Source organism: Branchiostoma floridae, chromosome 5 (assembly GCF_000003815.2).
Source record: "Branchiostoma floridae strain S238N-H82 chromosome 5, Bfl_VNyyK, whole genome shotgun sequence".
NCBI classification, from domain to species: Eukaryota; Metazoa; Chordata; class Leptocardii; order Amphioxiformes; family Branchiostomatidae; genus Branchiostoma; species Branchiostoma floridae.
The window spans coordinates 21,301,051-21,324,120 of NC_049983.1; the positions used below are offsets into that span (position 1 = coordinate 21,301,051).

The window sequence follows — 23,070 nt, forward strand, 5'->3', positions numbered from 1 at the left end:
CAGGCTATGCCAGCACATGATACATGAAATGGATTAAGTATATCAAGGACAAGTGCCAGGAAAAGCACCCGTCCAATTACCTAAACAAAAAGAAATCAATACATATAAAATCAGCATTTATTACAAATTATGGTTCATTCAATTGATTTGGTACATGGCCTTTTTGGATCAAGATACACTTTTGTGCAGTAACTACCATATCAAATGTCACCTATGGTTGCATGCATCTCTCACTGCAATGCCAAATGTCTTGGGGATTACTGTAAAATGTAAAACAATATGTTACAATATACAAGAACCATGGGATAAGTCCTTCATGGATGTATGGTCAGAACTGTCCAATTCAAGAAGACTACGGGGGACATAGTAAATGATCATGATGATGATGAAGATGACTGGGGACCTAGAAAATCTGATCTACATGTATGCAGACAAGTGGTCACCATGTACTGATTGCTTGAGTGGATGAAAAAAAATTTAAGGGATAACCAAATAGTTGGTCACATTGGCCAGGTGGTCCTCATGAGGAGGTGGTCACTTCCACTGGTTTGGCTGTAAATCTAAATCTAAATCAATGAGCCTTTATCAACCAATCTGCATGTACAAAACATGTATCTAGTTGATAAAGGAAATTTGCCAAACCCTAGATAGTAACTTGAGGTCGGCAAAGAAAGTCTTCCAAAACAATGTTTGACACGGATCAGCCTTGTAAAACTGCAGGCACATCGTACAGTTTATTCCTACATTTTCATAGATTCGCCTTTATCTTGATTGATGACTACATACTATATCATTCATCACAAGAACCTTTGTATAAAGCTACAGACATTAGTACGGGGGTTTCAAATGCCGTTATAATCCTTAAGCCAAAGGCTTTCCCAGTATCAGTACAAAGGGCTTTGGATGGGCAAAGCTTTATATAGTTGTGTCTTTTGGCCTCAAATCAATGCAGACTGGAGGAATGGCTTTCAACTTTTGTATGTAACTAGGGGCATCACAAATACACCACATGTACCTCCAAGTATATTTGGGGCCCTTCATAACTCTTCTTCATGTTCTGACATTTAAGAATTTACATGTAGACCCAAAGATGTACAGCTTGATACATTTCTTAGCATTCATCCCTCCAAAAGGTCCAAACTTCAGCAATTTGTATGGAAAGGGAGGGCATGGTGGGATGTGACAGTATGAATCCTGAAAATTGAACTCTGTGACCTGTGTGCTACCTGGGGAAAGCAAAGGTTAAAAGGAGGAGCAAATTTTATCAACTAGTGGCACTTGGATTCCCTTATGTCCCTCTATGACCTGAAGATCACATTTCTTTATCTATTATGGAAAAACCAAAGGGAAATAGACAATATGTATGGATCCTAATTTAAAGAATGTAGGGTGCAAAGATGAAGTTTCAAATTTATCATCTGGTCACATGTGATGCCACCTCAGGGCCAATTTAATCATTTGTTGGACACATTTTCAATTCTTCATGATTGCAGAATGCTTTTCTTTGTTGCCTTCCAGTTAGATTTGTATCTAACATAGTAGTGGGACATATCAAATCAGTATTGTGACCCTGGCCACCACGTACACACATCTTGGAAAAAGTAAGGTACAGGGCTGAGCAGATATTTGCGTATTTACAAGAACTTTTTTCTGTGATGATAAGAGCCAGTGTTGATGAGCCTTAAACGAGGAGACTTTCCTCCTGCAGACGGATGCCTCCAAAAGAGGGATTGGAACAGTGCTGACACAGCTAGCCTTTGCTCACCCAGCTACACCTTCCACCCCCAGTCACTGCGACTTTGACTTGTTCCATCGAACACAGCAGGACAGGTCCACCTCCCCTCACGGAGAACAATTCCAGCCCCATATGCCTGCCATTCATGCACCATGAATTACTGTACTTACAGACCTGCATGGATCAATATTGCAATTTGCCATAAACGTTTTTGTCCATTTCAGCGAGGCAGGAGTCAGTGTTAACTGTTACAGATAGACAGGATTACAATTTCACGCTCCGAATTTTGTCGCCATTCCTCGAGGTAACTCCCTTTATGGATGATAACTTTCGGGTCGGCCAGCAACCGTAAACTTCCCCTGTGCAAAGTCATCTATTCCCTCACCTTCCTAATAGAATATTCATTGCTGCTCAGAAGGTGCATTTGGAATGTTTCCATCACATATGGGTCAGCAGTGGGGCAGGCTTTGCGTTTAACAGCTGGCCAAATTACTTCAGTTGGCGATATCGTTTGGATTATTACTGAAAACTAAATCTGTATTATTCTTTCCTGGCACTGAGAATAAAACATTTTACGCTGTGCACGTGATTCAAAGCTGACAAAGGGACAGTAAATTCTCAGCTTTAACAGATCCAGGCAAGATCTGAACAACTCTGTTGCCAGCTTTAAAGGCCCTCTGGGGATTCGCACGCCAACTGAATTAGCAGCTAGATAGATAGATAGATTTAATTGATGCACTTGTTCTAAACCCAAGCATTCAAGTATGTCTTTCATTATGCATGCTAGTTCCAGTAACGTGTAAGTGTAAAAGACAGTGGCGTAATATAGCATATGTATATGTAGTTTAGCCAACAGAAGAACTGCTGCAGCACAGAGGAGACCACACTTAGCAGACATACACCCACTTTAATTAAAAGGTTCAGTCCCTTTGATGTGTATAGATAGTCTTGGTTAGGTCTTGTGGTTGGCACTAACCTCAAATCAAATTTGGACTCTAATCTGAACACAACAGGCAAATTTTGCAACACTCTTCTGGTTTCTTCACTTCTTTGTTGGTAAGTGTTTTCACAATTTTTACTTCGAAAACCACTTATTAAGAATTTTACTGGTCTGAAAATAAGGGTTTCACATTACCAAAATACTTCCATGTTTCTTTGCTTGATTTCTGCTAATGTTCACTCACTTGTTGTCCAGCACACACCAGCCGCAGTACGGGTCTCTCACTCCCAGACACTCTCCACAGGTGCTGTACTGTCCACAGTTCTCTACTGGCACCAGCGTCACCTGCACACAACAAACACGGGAACAAACATGTACATTAATCACACAAAGTATAACTTTTCAATGTTAAATATTATCTAGACTAATGAACAGGCTGAATGTTTGACTACGTTTTCCCATGATTTAAAATCTATCAATGATGCTGGAAGAGAATGCCACAACAACAAATTCATACTTTGTCATGGCTTTTTATTATCATTGCCAAAAACATGTGCTGGTTGAATGAATATCATTTGAGTGGCGCCATTGAGGTATACAGACTTTCACCTACAATATTATGATTACATTAATATAGCACCTTGTGGAAGTTCAATGCTCAAACTTATGATTGAAATAACTTCTATGTTTGCATTCCGTATTATTGTACTGTATACAACTTATTAGGGGCTATTACTCAAGTATTATTGTTTTTCTTGGCTGATCAGCTCCAAGTAGTTGATACCAATTCATTCCAACCAAGTTTGTACATGTAGTTAAACTTATATATATATGTAGTTATTCTATTGTCTCCCGAGACAGAAGGATGCAGACAACAACAACAACAACAGCACAGTTTGGCAGTGAAATTGGAAGGATGATTGAGATTGACTTCCAGCTTAGAATACATTAGATACAGTTATTGATTGACCTTTCTTTTTTGGAATCGTCCTCTAATTAGTATGCACAGTAGGGCAAGTCCTCGTCTGCCGTTACCGATACACGGTATTGAAGACGGCCAAGAACATAACAATCAGGATTGCTAATGCAGCTGAAATTCCCACCTATTGACTGTTATTGACCGCTGCCCTTTCTATGACTCCAAATGCATTCCAGTTAGTATGGCAATTTTTGTATGTCTTCTAAAGCTGATGTGCTGCATGTTGATTGAATATTGAGGAACAAAATGTTCCTGAGAGAGTATACATGTACAAGTGGGTATTTATCAACAGAAAATTAATAGATCTCAAGAAGAGTGATAACGGCCAGCTCAAAAGAAGACACTTAATTTCAGCTGAAACAAAACTTCATCCCTTAAATGCTGGCTATACATCAGTAGAAATTGTTTCATTTCTTGGTGGAATTGCACTGTGGGGAGTAATAGAAACCCTACGGAGACACATTGACCCTGCTGTTTAAGAAAAATGAATTGAGCCCACCTATAATGATGACTGATCTCATCATTACCACAGAGACAGGAAGATCTAGCCATTTGTTCCTATTATATCCACATCTCCATGAACGTGTCACCAGACTTTACTTTGCCCATTATTCAAACAGCAGACTCATAAGGCTTTGTTGACGCACCTTTCATTTGGTTCAATAAATCTGCCCCTCCTGCTGTGGTGAGGTGCTTCTGTAAGCCCCCGCTCCACGGGGCATATACTTAACTACTTCTCTTACTATAGATACCGGAGTTATTTTAAAAGTCAAGAATATTAAGCCAACAAGCCCGAAATAATGAACCATAGTTTGCTTGCTGCAAAGTCAAATATTGCCACCGTAAATTCTCTGTTGGTAAGTCATGGTGCCAATTACTGACATGCATCACATGACTATAAGTAGCACTGAATGAAGGAGGCTACCCTTGCAATAATGTTTTGTCATTGCTACCACTTTATGATAGTTAATATAAAATACTGAACAAACATCTGTTCAGTAAAGATAGGCAAAAGAGGCACTATTCTACTGCCATGTTCGTTAATAAGATAATACAGTAATAAGGTTCTTCCTCTATCTTTGAATATTGTCCATATAGCCTATGATTGGCAGCTTTACTTTTGCATAAAACCATGAAAGTTAGTCACCCTGCCACCTGCAATAATGGATATGAAAATAATGGAGACTGTACAGTCACCTCATGCCTTTCATTAGTTTACCCTTGGCCTATTTCTGACCTTCCAGGAATATTACTGATGATCAATTCTGCATCACCGAGTCAAGTTATGAGTCTGTGCGAAGTTGACGGGAAAAACCACACCAGCGATGTTTAATTACACAGTATGATAAAATGAACTTTTGAAAAATCTTCACCATAATGTGCATTACAACATAATTTTTCAATCAAATTTTGCATCATAAGTGCTTTTGTCAATTTTAACACACTAATTACCTATATGACTTCTGTCTATTGACAATAGGCAGCATTGCTGTGACAATATACCCTGGGCATTCCTCCACTTTGGTGGGCCTTGCCCAAAGATGCGACTGGCTGATTACAGAACTATGCAAAGGAGCACTTCACTCGCTGGACTGTCGATAATTCTGCTTCAGTCAAACCCTAAGCCAGCACCATGTGACTTTCCGCATCAGTTGGGTGCAGAGACACATAAGAACCTAGAGAGATAGCTAAGTCCGATAGTGACACACAGTAAAAAGCACACTGCTTTGCCCTGAAGAGAGAGCTTCACTCTTGGCATATCTTATCAGGCCAGGCTAATCCCCTAGGAGACACTGCACTTCTTGTGTCCCATGGGATTCATCTTTCTGCCCTCTCCATCTACATGAGAGAGATGAATCCTTCCTTAGCCTGTTTTAGCAAGTAAGAAGCACAAAGATGTCACTCGCAGCTGCCAGGGACAATAAAACCTCATCTGGGTGGCAGCAAAGGCTCAGTCCAGACAGACTGTCGACGACAGGCTGCTCTTTGTGTTGTTGAAAGGGAAGATCAAAATGGAAAGTTTCCTAAAAGCATTACAAAGCTTTCAGGTGTGCAAATCCGAAGGGAACAGTAATGGATGTTCTCTACAGGGCTGTCGAGTGGGCAAGCCAAAAGCAGTTTTCCAATTCTTTGTACCAAACTCACCAGGTTGCAAACTGCCTTGGAAGTCCCTGTATAATTGTCACATGCTAGTATATCAATCTATATATGTCTAAACACTACATCAAGAAATAAAGCTTAAAAACTTGAGTCATACTTTAGCTATGCACATCTTTATGTACAGCTATGTACAGAAATCAGGACAAAGTTACACAACTTGACTCACATGTACATATACATCAACTGAAGTTGTACTTTCTCCAACAACTCAGTTGGCAACACACAGTTGTTGAAACCTGACCAAACTCACAGAAAACTACTAACTACATTATCAAAATATAGTACTCTAGGAATAAGCAAGAAAAAAGTTTAGGCCATAAAATCAAGCTTACAAGTTTCTAGATTGACAAAGTTTGACATATCCTCACCTATATGTAGGGTGCTAACTGGCTAACCTTGTTCAACAGCCATCATCCCTCATGGTAGGTACCATAGTGACCATGTTTTACATCACTCATTCCATTTTCCTACATTGTAGTACATACTTACACTATACTCCCCAGCTGCTGAAGCTTTACCCTTTGCCAAAAGGTGCAACATGTGACGACTTTCGGGGCAGAAGTGGATTCAAACAGGTGGAAAGTTCTGATTGACGCTGTTTAGGGCCATTGCCTTTCCCATGAACTGTGTAGATACAGTGAACAGTACACTATATGCACTTTGGCACTGCATCTGTGCTAAAAAGTTCAGTAACAAGGATGCCAAATGGACATGCCATTAGCCCCACTACTTATAGCACCAACAGTCCTACCTCTCCTGACACGAAGGCTTCCAGCTAAAGTGGGTCTGAATGCTCGAAAGGCATCCATTTAGTCTGCAGCAGAGAGCCTCTTCTGTACATTAGCTGGGGTTAAAAGGGCCACTCATGCACAGCCATATGTAGACACATCAACAAAGTTCTATATCATTCTACAATTCTAATGTTAAGGCCTGAATTTTTAGCAAGAAGGTTTCAACATTGTATATGATAGAGAAGTGCCTACATAATAACATCAAGAACATGCTTATGGCACAAGATGCATTTTTTCCCTTGCAGCCCAGCTAGTATAGTATCAGTAGAGCATGCACATCATTTTACATTGCCCACTGTAAATACACGCCTTTCTGCACAACCCTTTTCCCTTAAAATTATATAAAGCATCTCTAGGAAAATTACCCTTTTCAAAGTTCAATGTCCGATGGGACATGATCACAATGCCTACATGGGTTTATTGTCCTCGGGTAACTATGTCTCGTGATACCCCCACCCTCCTAAAGGGGATTTTCGCTGAACTACTAACACACAATTATTCTAGAGACTGTAAAAAACAAAATCTCTGTCGATATCCATTTATTGCGACATATATAGGGGGTGAGTGCTGTGACTGTAGCAATATGATACCTATTTGATGAAACTAAGGATAAGAAGTAAGCCTATGGAAACTGCATATGGAAACTGCAGAACGTGATAGAATCATCACTCAAAGTTCAACAGCCCTTCATACAGCAGTTAACGTGAATTTTAAAAGCAACAGTACTCAGTCATTACTTTGATGGTAGATATGTATCCATACTGTGTGATTTGTAAACATTCACATCTGTAGTCTTCACAAAATCTTCGTGCAATACTGTTGGTAACTGATAACACAGGTAGGAAGAGCTGTAAGCTGATACAACAGTATTGCTAAATGGACCATGCAGGTAAGATAAGTGCCTGGTGAACATAATCCCCAATATTGAGGATGGCTCCATTTTCTCCCAGGCCTCTGATAAGGTAGTGAAAGAAACGGCCAAGGTCCCGCGGCCATTACCAAGAAGTAGTGAGCAAGGAAGTGAGAGATTGCAGGATAGACAATGTGCACTTCCTCCGTCCCCAATATTTACTCATCTCTTACCATTGAAGAATTCAAAGGATTTGACTACAGATAATTAGAGTAATTTCTAGTTCTATAGTTCTACATCAGGGTTATATCCATGGTGCACTTGCTACTACTAGTATGTCATTGTAGATATAATCAAAATCATTAACTAATATGGCTGATAAGTGCAAGCTGAGTTTGAGACTAAGCAACTGCCCAGGGCACTTACATGCAGCTATCCAGAAAGTGAGATTTCGAAATGAAAGAAATCTCCAAACTTGTAAAAATTACACAGCCTGACCAACAGGATTTTCACAAAGATAGAATGTGCATCAGCTCAACAGCAGTTGATGAGTTCAACCCACATCGAACTTCCACCAGAGTTGCCCACCCCATTTGTCTCTCTTAGTTCCACTAGGATATTGTGGGTTTCAGGCAACACTGCAGAAAGCCTATCTCCTCCACATTGATGAACTTAATCCCTGGTGGCAGCATGGGCTGAAAGGCAATGTTAAAAGTTTGGGAGCATGCTGAAGTAGAAAGGGGTTTTCATCACATTTACTGCACTGTCTGCACATGTAGGCGGTACAGACGATCAGGTGTCCACGCGTGCAACTCTTTGACATTGGATAACCAGCTAGCTTTCTGATGTTTCCTCTCGAATTTCCAGACCTCTTTTGTTTCCCACTCTGTGGTTGCGGCTTTTGAAGTGGGTAAAGCCATCGCTCAGAACATCTGCATGCTTCCAATCAGTGCAGCATGCATTTGGACAAATCACAGGCCTAAGATGTGATGAGGATGGCAGAAAGTTGGAAGAGTCATTTGGCAAGATGGGCTGGGTGGCCTTTTAAGATGATGTTCACGTTCCTACCATAAGCCCCAATCAGAACCATTTATCTGGAGAGTTTCCCGTTGATCACGCCATGGGTTCTGGGGGCGTTCATGCAGGCTCGTTTCTGAGCAGCTTTCTTGAACATCAGTGATGATTCAAAAGAAAATCTAGCTATCAGTGAAAAGATAAGAAGCATTCATGAAAGACTTTTTGCATGCTTTCTTTTGCAAAACACAATCTCGAGAGAAGGGTCAGCACTACAAAAACAAAACTTCTGGTCGGAGACCTTCTGACTTTAAAAATACCAAGTTTCCATCCATACAAATCTTCATGGTACTGTCAAATTGTCCACCCAATTGCAAAAGCCTGAACATACCAGATCTCCGGCCATTGAGCCGCAATGACAGACCTATGATTACATGGATCTGTAGCATCAAACCCTAGACACCCCCATCTACTCTGTATGCTAAACTTGGGGCTGTGGACATCTTATAAGTGCTATGGGAATGCTGACTCCGGCGATATGGACATGTTGAATGAGCCAGTGACTGCATAAACACCATCTCCAAATTGCAGTTCTCAGGCCACAGAGGTGGTGGTAGACCAAGGAAATCTTGGTGCAGCCTTGCCAGTGTGAACCCATTGGACAGAGCCACTTGGAAGCAGGATCTGAAGATAAGCCAACTGCTGCCCATCCTTGTCAGGGCAACATGCAGCAGTAGAATGAAATACTGGATACTACAACTATTAGTACTACTAAACCAATAAAGCATGTACATTACCAGCAAACTGTAAAACTCTTCGTTGAAATGGCTGTAGTTACTTACTAATCCTCCTATTCTGGAGACATTCCTCTCTTTTATTGTACAACAATCTTCCATATGTCAGCTTGAATACCAACCAAATGTTATATTCCTTAGTTAGCACAATGTAAAATGAAGGAACAGCGCCCCAGAAAATTTACCAATGACAGTAAAACGGGCAGAGGGAACTGTGCTTGATGGGAACATAATTTGACAGTGACCTTTCTGAGCTGCCAGGTTTGCAGGTGTGACATTACAGATTCCTACAGGGAAAGCCACTGATTACTCCTGGAACATATGGACAGTTTACAAGAAATTGTAAACTACTACATGTAGTTCTCAAAATATCTTGAAAGAACATGCACATCAAAATATTTGTCCTTGACATATTTCTATTACTTCACTCTTCAGCCTTTCTCCCTGTGAATTGTTGGTTAAGACAACAAACATGGTTCACCCGAAGTACTACATTATGATATCTGAAATCTTGGTGTCAATTTCAACATATTCCATCTAAATCCGACGCTTGAAAATTATGATCAGCTTCCATAGACAAGCAGTGAGCAGGTGAGCCAGTGGACAACAGCCAAATAAAGTGAGAACAAAAAGATGGGCATTTTTTAGTTTCACATAAATGATAATCTGTGTCCATGTCAAGTTGAAGAACAATTTTGCTGGTTTTACAATACGAGTAGAACCACAACATAAATTAAAAATGGACTCGACAAAGCAGTACTCTATTGCCTTCAGACTTAAGTGAGTCAAAATATGCAGAGGGTGATCCAGAATGCACTTGACTATTGATCCAAATCACACAGAGAAAATGAGTTTGTGGACTGGGGGATGCCATCCTTTCCCTATCGCCCCACTAAATAAATGTAACTGATTTCCTCCCGAACCAAGGAAACGAAGCTGGAGGAGATAGTGTCCGCCATGGGATTGACTCTACCTGAGGGGAAACAACTGATGGGATTTAGAAAGGAATCATTAGAGGAGAGCTGAGTCACTGCAACCATTTCATTAGGTTGGATGGCAATTTCAGGATTAACAGTTCACCCTTGTCTCTTCTACACAACACAGTTGCTTGCAGTAGACTGGCAACATATCCAACTGCCCAATTGAAAGGTAAATTAATAAATGTACAGGCAAATCCTGGCACAGCCTAAGGCTGTCATAAAAAAGCTCATTTAATGTGATCAAAATAAATGAATGAATGAACAACAAGGAAACAAATTTTAGTGCATTTTTAGGCAAGCATTAACGCATCCTCTGTCCATAGCATTCATAATTGACCACGATTTTCATTCAAATGCCATTCATGATTTGTTCAGAATTATTGTTAGTGATAAATTTTCCCTGGTTAATTGGTATGTTTTGAATATACAAAATGTTGATGAATATGTACTTTGAGGCCTGTGTTCCTCCCTAGCAGTAAAGGCCATAGGTTTTTGCCACATGTAACATCTATTATCATAATACCGGTACGTTTACGACGATTTCTCTAGCCATACTGATTTGACAAATTGTCAACGCATAATTTTCTCCAGTTACATGTTGCTGTTATAGGTTACCCTTGCCACTTCTTCTGTGTAACTCTTTTCTGCCACTCTTGTCCTGCTAAAAGCGTAATATTGTAATTGTAACACGCCGCGGAATTACACGGCGAACGGGCGCGTGGTTTGGAGGGGGTAAAAAATACAGGTAGGAAGAAACACGGCACAATTAACTGCCGCTATGTACATTTATACATCCTCTGATGTTCCTTCCTTTTCTGTCAGTAAATGCATAAAACATAAACCTGCATGAGCATACAAAATGTCATGAGAAAACGGACGTATACTGTCAAGAATTTTCATTTAACTTCTGTCCGTCACAACCGCTATGACGTAACACTTCACTGCTAGCGTAGATATAAAAATGGCGGGAAAATGGCTGCGTACGTTCAATTTTGCCCATTCAGTCGTAGATCCGGGCTATTATGCAACGGTTCTTCACACTTTTACATGAGTTGTAGGTCACCAACAGAAATTCAAGATTGTTGTTGAATCATGTTCGTCTTGTGCCGTGAGCATGTGCAATTATGATCTATAAATGTGGCAATGAATGTGACAGTGTGTTCGTCCCATAACGAGCTGCCTACCCCGAAAAAGATACTGAAAACTTTTGGCCTTGTTGTCTTCGAATGCATTGTTATCGATGCTTTGTAAATGATGTATTGGACACCTAGATGTCTGAAGTGTGCACAGCTCAGAAATAACTATTGTTGCATGTGTAGATCTCTTTAAGTTCCAGTATTTTTAATCTACCGGTATAAGTCTTACTACCGGTATTATGCCAATGCATGTTAATGTAAGATCACACCTATATTGGGATATTAATTGTATCATAAACAAGGGAAGATGGGTATCCTGAGGGTCATATTTGGAAGTTATGGATGAAAGTTCACTCCATGGCCAAATTACTCCACCAATAATTGATTCTGCAGTTTTTGCCAGAAGCTGAGGCACCTTTTGGAACAATTATTGGAAAACATATTATGATGAGAGCACTTAAAGCAGGAATTCCATTCACCATGACTCCAACAATATTTCCTGATTTGACCGTCATGGAGCACAATGATTTCTATGCAAATATAATTCACAAGACGTGTGGTGTACCTGCATAAATGCATACTAAGTGTGGTGTACCTGCATTATTCAACATAATTACAGATTGAATCGTCAATACCTTATCATAATGATGCACACTAATTGAGCTGAGTCGAGCAGAGCTAATGAATGCAGAGTGAAGACACTGCTGTGCTTTGTGAGTAAAGAAATGTGTCATCAGTGCATCAAGATTCAGACACCAATATAAAATACTTAGTCTAATTTATCAAAGTTTGCGTCAACTTTCCTAGCCGCAACACTCTCTGTGAAGATCCAGGTGAATGTTCCACAGAGCTGCTGTGTTGACGGTATCCTGGTAAAGCATTCATAGCCTGTTGTTTGAGAGCACCATATCGCAACACAAGGCATCGAACAATCATGGAAGGGTTTAGTTGTAACTCCTGCTGGAAAATGGCAATTATAGACAGCTTTCTAGGACTCGTTTCAAGTAATAAGGCTGGTAACCGTACTATCACGCTTAAGTAATGAAGAACACGACCTTCAAAAGGACGTTAGGAGAAAGATAAGAAGGTTGCAGATAATTATAAGCTCCTGACTGTGAAGATAGCTATCCTTAGGTGGCGAGATGGGTGCAGACTTCAAGAGGGTAATTTGTGGAACCACATCTGGGTTCAAACAAGACAAGGTGTATCAAGTTCCTAAATCTTATGGCCCACCAGGGGACTACTGAAGAAATTGTAGTGTGGAATGGTTCAACCCGAACTCATCAGAAGGACCTTAGTAATGTCAGAACATTTCAGATGTACTGATTGATGATCAAGCACTGATGCAAGGCAAACTTTGGTCCAATCAGGGGCCACTTCAGGGATTTCCCAACATTGTATCCTCAGCAGTACATAGTAAGATAAAGACTTTTTACGCCCAACGTTTATAGGTACAGAAATGTTTGTTCTCTTATCCCTTCTAACTTCATTTTAACCAAGAGGGATTTCAACAATTCCCATACAAACACCATCAAACCATAAACAAGACGATGGGCAGTTAAAATAAAGAGCACTTCCACCCGTTAATGTCTCCTTCTCCAATTTACTTGCCTCAATGTCACAGGTTTAAGGGCAACAAATGTGACCTGTGGGTCTTTGAACTGTAAGCACCACTTTTTAAGCATGTTTTAAGTGATGTTGGAAAACAGCACATATCAGCATTAGAGGGTTTTCTGATAAAGCAAGCTCTTTATAGCATGCAAACAAATCTGCATTATCCATTACATTAAGCCTTTAAGTTGATGCTAAAGAAGCTTTACTGGTGAAAATACATCAAGGAACATAAAAGTGCAAACCATGGGCTCGGCCGTTAGGAATGGCAGACCCTAGTAAACGGACTCGTATCTTCACCACTCCCCGATGTATGAGCATAGCACACCTGTTTCTGAGTTTACCATTGATTAAGTACCACATTATGTTCTTTTAAGCTGATGTCTTGTAATATTGCAAGAACACAAACATTTTCTCATATGTAAGACTCCATCTATATGAATACTGTATTGGTACTGGCCACTGAATGTGCAATGCCCGCCCTTGATCACGTAACTCCTTTAGATTCTACCCTTATTTCCGATGTGGTGTGCTTCCACCCCACTAAATCCCAAAGGATCCAAGGATAGGTGCCCTGCAGGAACACATCAATATGTTATGGACAAGATCATTTAATTTGCACCAGCCTCAAACAGATTCAGCTTTCTGCAGATGTTCAAGGTCACATTCCACAACTTGGGTGCACTGGAAATCTTTAAAGGCACGCGGCAACGGAAATCAAATAAGTCATGGCCCACAGAGTTTAATGCTGCTGGAGCTATATTGCCCCTGCCTTGCACATGAGGATAACCTTTGCATCAGGAGAGGTCCTTAGGCTGGCAGCCCTTGACTATGATGTGTTGAGAGGTGTGCTCAAATGGTATAATCAAAGCATATCAGCTGGCATGAAAAGCATGTACATTACAGTCCAATAATGGAGACTTATCTGAAGGTGTTAAAAGGATTCTCTAGCACTAACCAGGTAATCCTCAAGTTCATACTCAGGACTGTACACATGCATTTGTCCAGGACACCTGAAAAACAGGCTGTAGCCTGAGTGTGATTTTTACCCTGGTAAAAATTGAATAAATTATCTAGCCTAGCAAAAAGTACCACTAAAGGGCAGCAAATGAGGAAAACAATTACCCAATTTGTGATTCAAAACTATGGTAATGCATTATTAAGAATTCAAATGCCTGGAACAAGTTCCAACAAACCCTACATCCTGATTGGTTAAAGACTGCCATCCGAAATCTGACAAAAGACAATATTCACAAGTGACTCCATATCTTTTGAAAAATATCTGCACAACCCTACAATCACTCTATGTCAGCTATCTGCTAACATGCTAGCTAGAAAACGGTAACAAATTGAATGTTTCTAATGTATTTAACACAATTCAACTCTTCGCGACATTCAAATTGGGTTTTCTCACATGGAGAAAAATTTTCTGGAAGTTTTAGTATGAAATATTTCAGGGTTTTTAAAATACGCATACTGTACGTATGCACTAGCTGTTGAAAGCTGCGAATTGTGATGTGATCTGAGCCAAAATTAAGCCATTCCAGAGGAAGAAACCCAATTCCCAGGGTGGCAACAAATGTCATCTGCAGTGAAGAAGATGTAACATGTTTGACATATTCCATCCTCCTTCTCCCCACCTCCCTGCCAACAGGTCAGCATCACAGGGCACCACACCTGCTCCACATTACCTACAACCAGCCAGGTTTAATCTTCAGGAATTCTACACACCAATTTCACAGGGAATCACTAGAAGGCACATTCCCTCTTGGAACCCAACCAACAGTTCTTCACTGTTCAGGATATAGTTTACTCCAGCAATATTACACATAACAGAAAACACAGGAAATTAAGGAAGTCTTAATTAATAAAAAAAAAAAAAGAACTGGAAGGAAAGGAGAAATCAAGCAAAATTACAATAACTTGTTCCTTGTATGAGACCTTTTCAGTTACAAGCATTTGAGTTTGGGATGAATCTACTTGTACTTGGACTTGTGGTTAACATTTGTGCATACATGAAGTCTTATCTGCTGGGATGCATAAACTTTTACGACAAAGACCAGGACTCAGGGTACATCTGATGTTCATCAAGGTCAGCCAACCAACGACCAATAACAATTTAACTGTGGTCCTGTCTCCATGGAGCCACATTAAAAGTTAAACAAGACCAGATTACACATGCCTCCCTTACCAAGGGGTAAAGACTTGATAAGTCACATAGAGCTTTCTTCAAGTTCATGTTTCCACATCTACCAATGTGAAGAAAAGGGATCATAATATGTTGTAGAGGACATGTAGTACATATACCCATAACATGGGAAATTCCAAAGCTGCCAAGTCCTGATAAAACAATGTTCAGATATCTGTTTTAACGACAATCTTACTTAAATCTCCTGTAGTCTCCTAGACTCCAAACTCTCTTCCTCCATTCAATGATTCATTTTTTCAATACAGTAGAAGCCAGTTAATTGCACAACGGATAATCGCATACTTCTGTTAATTGCACGCAATCCCCAAATCCCATGGTGGTGCGGTTCAGCTTAATAACTTTGTTGCACCATTCGGATAGTTGCACGAAATATACTGGCAAATGGGGTGTGCAATTAAGCGGCTTCCACTGTACTATAATTTTGACTTCATGACAGTGCATCTTGCAACTTGTCCCTTTGATACATTACCATGCATTATCATGTAACATACAAGTATGCTAATGACTTTATAAACTGCCACATTCTTCACTGGGGCCATTTCACAATTTGACAGACACTAATTAGTCTAAAACTAGAAAAAGTCTAAAACCGTTGTCATGGCTGGGCCTGGGAATTTTCAATTTCCTTCCAAAATACATCATAGCTCCGAACTACTCTTTGAATAAGAATAACAAGAATATTATGCCTGCATTTGGAGTATTAACTTTAGTAGTTTATTTTATACAATTAACTTCAGTCTATTAAATTCTATTCAATGGTTTAAGTTGGAAGACTCGACTAAAAGTGCAATGTCACAAAGGCTATCTATTAGTATTACAATATAATGGAATGCAAAAATGATTTATCAATTCCATCTGCACTGTATAGCCAACAACTGTAAACCAGCCCTTAAACAAGCTGAATCTCTGTAAGATAAATGTATATCAAATTGCTCCCATGACTGAATTTATGTTCACATAACAAGGCCTTCATCAGGAGTTACTGTTGGGGGGAAGTGCTCACCAGTACACATGACTTAAGGAACTCCTGTGCCAACTTCTGTCACATCATAACTTCTGACTTAACAACATGTTCTGCAAGCAAATTTATCGCTGTGAAAGGCACAAGCTATCTAGCCAGCAAGGTGAAAAAAAAACCATGTAGTGCCATTTGATGTGTATGAATTATGAAATGGCTATAACATTCTCCAAAGTTTCTGGTTAAACGGGATATCTAGCCACTGTGCTCTTCTTGTACATCCATCAAATAAGACTGCATTTTGACATTGAGGAGAAAACTTTCATATCCAAACGGATATCCCACTCAAGATTTAACTAGGCCAGAGTTGGAACAATTTGCTTCAGCATCAGGCATAGATGGATGGTACCTGCCTTCCTTGCATAAAATCAATTCTTCAAAGGTGGATGAACACAGGAGAGGAGGTGGCTAGGTGAGGAGAAAATTACTCTTTCCACACATCCATGAGTGTGGGAGGATGATGTATTGATGCACAACATGCCCTTTTGATCTCCGGCTTTGGAAAAATATGGGGCAATTTTGCCTGTGTACTGGGTATGCAGTGACATACATTTGTAGTTGTAAGCTGTAATATTGGGCTTGTTCCTTCAGAATAGCAAAACATTACAAAGTACATCCATAAGATGATAAAACGATGATCTTATACGTTATAGTGATTGTGTTTCACACATAAAGTTCTAGCAATACAATACTTACAGGTATCCAAAAGAACCATTCTACATTAAAAAGAATCATCTGTCATTAAACATATTCCCATTGTGACACAACTAAATCCTCAATTCTATCTAATCATTTTCTCATACCTATGGTCTTTGTAATTCCTTGCACACAGTAACTAATGAGGTAGCTTTCCATTCCCCACTCCCTGTCCCTTCCCATTTCATCTGTAATCAAGCAGTTCAGGATTGATATAACACCCAGCCTTCCCCTTGCATGTTGGTCCCCCAGGACTGCGATGTGGAGTCTGATGAAGCTAAATGTGCATCTGGATACTCACTAATGACTTGCTCTCCCCTTGGAAGGGGAGTTTATGATAGACTGGACCAGAATGCTGCACCAGTGTGGACAGCTGAAAGCCAATTACCCGCACGGCCATTTGTTTCGCCAAGGAAGTTCAAAACCTTTACGACCTGTCTCCCTTTTAAGCCACCTTCATTTTTCTTTCAGCGGGACTATTTGTTAACAGTAAGAGCCTTTAAAGGCACTTGAAGTCTGGCAAAAAAATATTTCCAGTGAGTAAATAGTCAGTCTTATGCCTGGATCTCCCTTTTGAACCTTTGCCATATTTCTCTAAAATACACAGACAGCACAGTAGGTCTGGCCTCATTAAGCACATTTTAATATGACATGTAGATTCTACAGATGCCAATTAAGATGCCTTTATTGCAAATCACAATCAAAGCCTAATAGCAAATCCGTGCATATTTGGGGCCGTGGGGAAATACTGGAATGCCTGCAGAAGCCTCTTGGTGCCATCTAAATCATTAAATCCCTCGACAAGAACTTAATCTCCATTTTCTTGAACATTGAGTTGAGGAGAAGTATTGAAATTAATGTTGTAAAAAGCTGAGCTACAGCCAGGATTTTTACAGGTTAAAAAACACTCTAATCTAAATTAGATCTACATGCAATATTAATCAAAGTAAATATTGTTCAGCCTAAAAGCAATTCTATACTGATATTTTATTTAATTCAGCATGCCTTGGGCACATGTGACCTAAGATTAGTAAGAATCATTGAAGTGTATTTAGGGTATTCTCCTCTGCTGCTGAATGTGCCCTTTATTTCAACCTTCTGCAAATCCAATTGGGACATGTTCCCAATACTGGTAAACCTTTTGCCATACACCAAAAGGTGGCATAGCAAAACTCAGATTAGATATTAAAAAAAAGGTCATTTAATGTGCTAAGCACTTAAGTGGCATACCAGGTAATTTCCTGAGAAAATGTTAGAACAATAACTAAAGATGACATCGTGTTAACAACCAAACCGATATTTTGATCCTAGGCGGATCATCCTCCTAGCTAGATTGTCATTGGTCGATATTCAATAAGTAGGAGAGGCAGTAAAGGTCATGATGAAATCTCCCAGGAGGATCCACACCAGAGGTTAGGGCTGCAGGCTTCAACTGCTCACAGGATTTTGATTACAGAGCTTCTGGCCTGGGCTTAGCGAAATCATTTGACTGTTGTCGTGATCACAAAGGAGCAAGTTGGTCATTTAGATCAGAAAAATTCATTTTCATCCTTATCTGATCTCTAGAGTTGGTACCTTAGCACCACATTCTCGTAAAACTAAGCATTGAAAAAGGTAGCAATGCTTATCCTCTTCCTCCCCTACTGGTTTGAAATATTGAAATGGCCTCCTCCTAACTACCCCCTTGTGATGCTGAAACTGCGAGTCACGCGATGATGAAATCCATATCAACAATCAATATCTCTTCCTGGGTGCAGTGCGGCAGTCTTACAAGTATCGTCACAGCCACGTTTTAAAATAATGTTTTTGCCTTTGGAGCAGGTACAAGTGAATTTGCAAGGGGGAGCTTGTCTAGTGCTGTATACAGACCAAAGGTTCCATGGCCACAACTGTTAGTAGTGTTACAGTTCTTTACTTTTGAAAAAGAAAAGGGGCTTTGAACTTGATATTTACCAGATGTGCTCGAACCCAGTAAATTGGACAATGAACCTGCATTTACATACTCCTACAGCAGTCGATGCTACTATCTCTCAAGACGTTGTTCACTGTAGCTAAAAAGTAGGGGATTTATCTAAGCATGGAAAGAAATGAGGCATATCCTTAAATGGGTGACTTGAGATGCCTCAACCATTGCTTTAATGGCCATTTGTCTGATACTTAGGGAACAGAATGGCACTAGACTGAAGAAAAAATCCTTTATCTATAAGATAAAACCTGTTATGTCCAGTGTATTTTCCAGGATTCTCAACACAATTTCTACTTAATCCATTCATGAATAGCAAATGATATCCTTAAAAACTTTTACGCAGTTGAAGAAGAGATAGAAAATCATGTGACAAGTTCCTGCCCTGTCTTCATCTCTTATTCATGATCGCAGATGCCCATTTGTGTCCAGTTAAAATTCCAGGGCAGCTCCTGCATAGAGCTAATCATCGGGCACACGCGCCACCCCGCAATGGGGCAAATCCACCATAAGTCCAACTCCATTAACAGGAATATCACAGACTGCCAGGGACTGTATCCTCGAAGACAAGACTCAGTAACCCCTGCCCTCTATTCCATCTAAAATGGAATAATCCAAGATCTCTCTGTTTGACTCTTCTCTGCCCATTATGTACCTGTGCTGAAGAAGTCTCACACACTACTCGTAGTCTTAGCATTATGTCACACTTTGTGATTTTCATCCTGCCAAATTTCTGTCTTATCATTTCTCAAAGAGCCCCTCCAACAACTAAGGCCCACTTTACATTACGCTTTTCGCGTTAGCGGGACTGGCGTTAGCGGGACTGCGTTAGCGGGAGCCCCGTGTAAAGAGAGTTCCCGTTAACGTAGTCCCGCTATCGTCAAATTTTCTCCCGTCCACTCCGAAGCGTACGGCCGTAGGCTCAGCGGGAGTCCCCGTCAACGCCAAACTGCGTATAAAGCGAACACGTCGGGCTCGCGTTAGCGGGAGTCAGGGTTTAGACGTTTAGCATAAAGCGCGCGCTTATTAGCATATGGCGCGAAAAAATGGTGGGTACAGAAACTCAGATTTGCAAAACATTGGAGGAAAATTGCCAGCAGCGATCATGTTCATAACGCTGGGTAAGAATACAGTGATAAGAAAACAGTCTCCCGATGGTTACTTTTTTATATACTAGTAGAATGAATGTCAACCCAAAAATCAACCCGAACTACGCAGAAAAAATAGTTTTCACGGCCTGCCTTTTCCGTAATGGCCACCTACGCAGGCTCTTACGTCAATCGGGTCTGCAGTCAACCTTCAAAGCAGGCGGGATGTCAGCGAAAAATAGTCTCATTCTCACATTTTTGGACGACCTACTTTTGCACAATTTTCGTGGAAGACCTGTAAAAAAATATACAAGTTCGATTCCGAATATTTTCTCCTGCAATACATCGTTACGTTGTACCGAAACAGAAGCCGCTATCTCTGCAAATTTTGTATGAAGTAATCCCATTACGCGTCTCCGATTGGCCGTTGCTATGACAGTGGTGGCCGTTGCTATGACATTGGTGGGGAAATTCCCGCCACATGAACTGCTGGCAGCTTGAGTTTTTACGTACGAGGTAGTTATTATACCTGCAGGAATTGTGCGTATATTCACGGTTATTTCAGTACGTAGCCATAATTTAGCAGGTCATCACTGAAAGAAAGGGATCTTCTATCAAACAGTTCGCTTTGAAAGGGTTTTTAAGTGCTTTTTTATCGAAAATTTTGTGGTCGAAGTTACCGGAAGTGTCAGCGAAACAACAACGTAGTCAGGGACTTGTATTTCTCATGCAAGTCACGTATTTGAATTTTCAATCACTTGGTAGCGGTATGCAAACAAAAAATTAACGTTTGTTCAATATAACAACGTGCAGCTAAAAAAAACTGCTATCTTTACGGGTAGACTTTCACCAAGATTTTACATTCCACCGCGCGCCGCGGGTGTCCTGTCAGATTTCCGGGCGGTGTGTCTAAAGAGGTGCCGATAGCGGCGTCCCGATAACGGGAAATTTACCGCTAACGCGAAAAGCGTAATGTAAAGTGGGCCTTAGTGGCAAAGTCCCAGAGGTGCTTCTAAGGGGATTTGTGGTCCTGCTATTGGCAATAATCTGGCACAGGCAGGTCCTAGGGGGGCTTTACCACAGAGATGGGTGATCACAGCAGCCAGCCTCTCAATTACCCAACATAACACTCCACAAGAGACCTTATCCATCAGAAGTATTCATCAATGGTGAAGGGCTGACGTCAGTGTTGTCTTGCGCAGAAAGGGCCAAAAATGGGAAGACGATTATAGTCCCTACTTAAAACCTTTGAAAAACCTTCTTTTTCCTTGGAAATTTTTGCCCAACCTTGAGTTTTTTTTTGCTAGAAGTGACAACTAGGGTCTTATCTTTCATATTTTGGTCAAAATTTCTTCAGTTGACCAGTTTTGATGGCGTAGTGATAGATCTGAGTTGTTGGGTCCAGCGGATGGCTACAGGAGTGAAACTAGGTCAAAGGTGAGGTTTGTTTTCTTTGGTCAGCTGTGCTGGGTGAACGAGCCAAACAACCCTCTGTTTTCTTTGCATGTTTCTCAAGTATTCCCTTGTGACTAACTGCTGGAGAAGAATTTTTAAGATTGAACTAAAGGTAAGTTCTTTTACAAGGACTTGTTTCACTGTCTCTTATGCTAGGCTTCAATGGAAGCAAGCAACTTTAATGTCTGACCTGAAGGGCTCCTGGGCCAGGCTTAGGGAGGAATTGGGCTTATGGAAGAATCAACTCATAATGCCAGTTCCTTTCCCACTTCTCCTAATTAGTTATGGACTGGAGAAATCAGATTTATCAGGAGACCTAGAAAGGATAAGAGCCATTTTGTTTGTCATTGCAACAATAACTAATACAATGTAGCTTAATTATAGTAAAAGTGCCATTTTATTTGTTCATTGTATCAATAATTTCTACAGTACATGAAATCTACAGTGTAGTATTACTGATGCCATGATGCCAGTATTGACAGATAAAACCAATTGCAACACCAACCCAGTGCAGCAACCTAGTTGTCCAACTGATGCAATCTTCTTTGTTGAACAATCAATGAACAATCAAAGATTTAAACTTAAGCATTTACAACAGCAGACAAGGTAGCATTTAGACTGTTTGGAATGCATGTTTATAAACGCATTAAAGATCAACTTGAGCCACATACAGTTGCACTTAAGCTCGGTAAACTGCAACAGCTTTCATGTCCATGCCCAGGGGGGCCATGTTTGCCTCTCACAATTGCTTTATTTGCTGCCAAATTCATGGTCTTCATTACAAGTTACGCCGTTAAAATGTCCAGAAAAACATTTTTACGAGACTACTAATGTCGTGTAATCATATGCTACTATCTGAGGAAGGGACATTATCCTGCATTATATATGGCTAAATTTTACCATCAGTGATGCTATAAGCAATGGCATGTTTTATCACAAGCTGCAGCCGTATCAGGCGGTGTAATATTCTACGAGACACCGGTTTATGACCATTCAAGAATAATTAAGTTGATGTATTGAATTCTTGCTAATGCCTCCCATCTGCAAGATCTGATATATCATAAAGTAGCCAGCCAAAAACAAAGACATGAAACATTGACAGATCTAATCAAACTTTCTTCTCAACTTTGCTGTCTGTTTGTTCTTGCCATCATTGCAAGTGTGGTGGTGCTGGCAGTAGCTGCCTTTGCTACCATTGGTTTCTAAGGCTTAGGGTCCGACCTGGTGTCCGACTGGGTAGCTTTCGGAAACGAAAAATATGATATAAGGCAACGAAAGACACAGAACATTTTTAAAAAATAGTCATAAGCATAATTTGTGTATATTCCTTGATAAAGACTTTAAAATTTAGTTTTTGTTTCCGCGAACATCCCGGTCGGGGACTGCTTTGGAAATGGGACCTAGGCCTTAGCTGGGATCTGCTGGAGTCTGCTTGTTTCATCCCTGTTTTAACATTCTGTCTCCACCTTGAATGATGAAGTGCTGCATCCTCGCAGGAGTTCACATCAGGTTGCTGGCTATTTTATCAAAATCTTGGATCTAAGGTTTTCTTCTTGCTGTTACCTCTTTTATTACAAACCAGCGGGGAAACAGAAAAATAATTATAGTAGCCTTATCTCCCAGAGAGCAGGAACGGGTCACATTTTACGCC

At 40.4% G+C, this 23,070-nt stretch overlaps 1 protein-coding gene across 1 annotated transcript in view; it reads right to left on the reverse strand.

Moving 5' to 3' along the window:
* LOC118416498 (plexin-A4-like) overlaps positions 1 to 23,070 on the reverse strand; it is a gene marked incomplete at its 3' end in the record, with an annotated part of 145,017 nt that overhangs the window by 58,345 nt on the left and 63,602 nt on the right. The window contains 1 exon segment of the mRNA XM_035821620.1: positions 2,920 to 3,020. Within this exon segment, the coding sequence (XP_035677513.1) occupies positions 2,920 to 3,020 (101 nt within the window).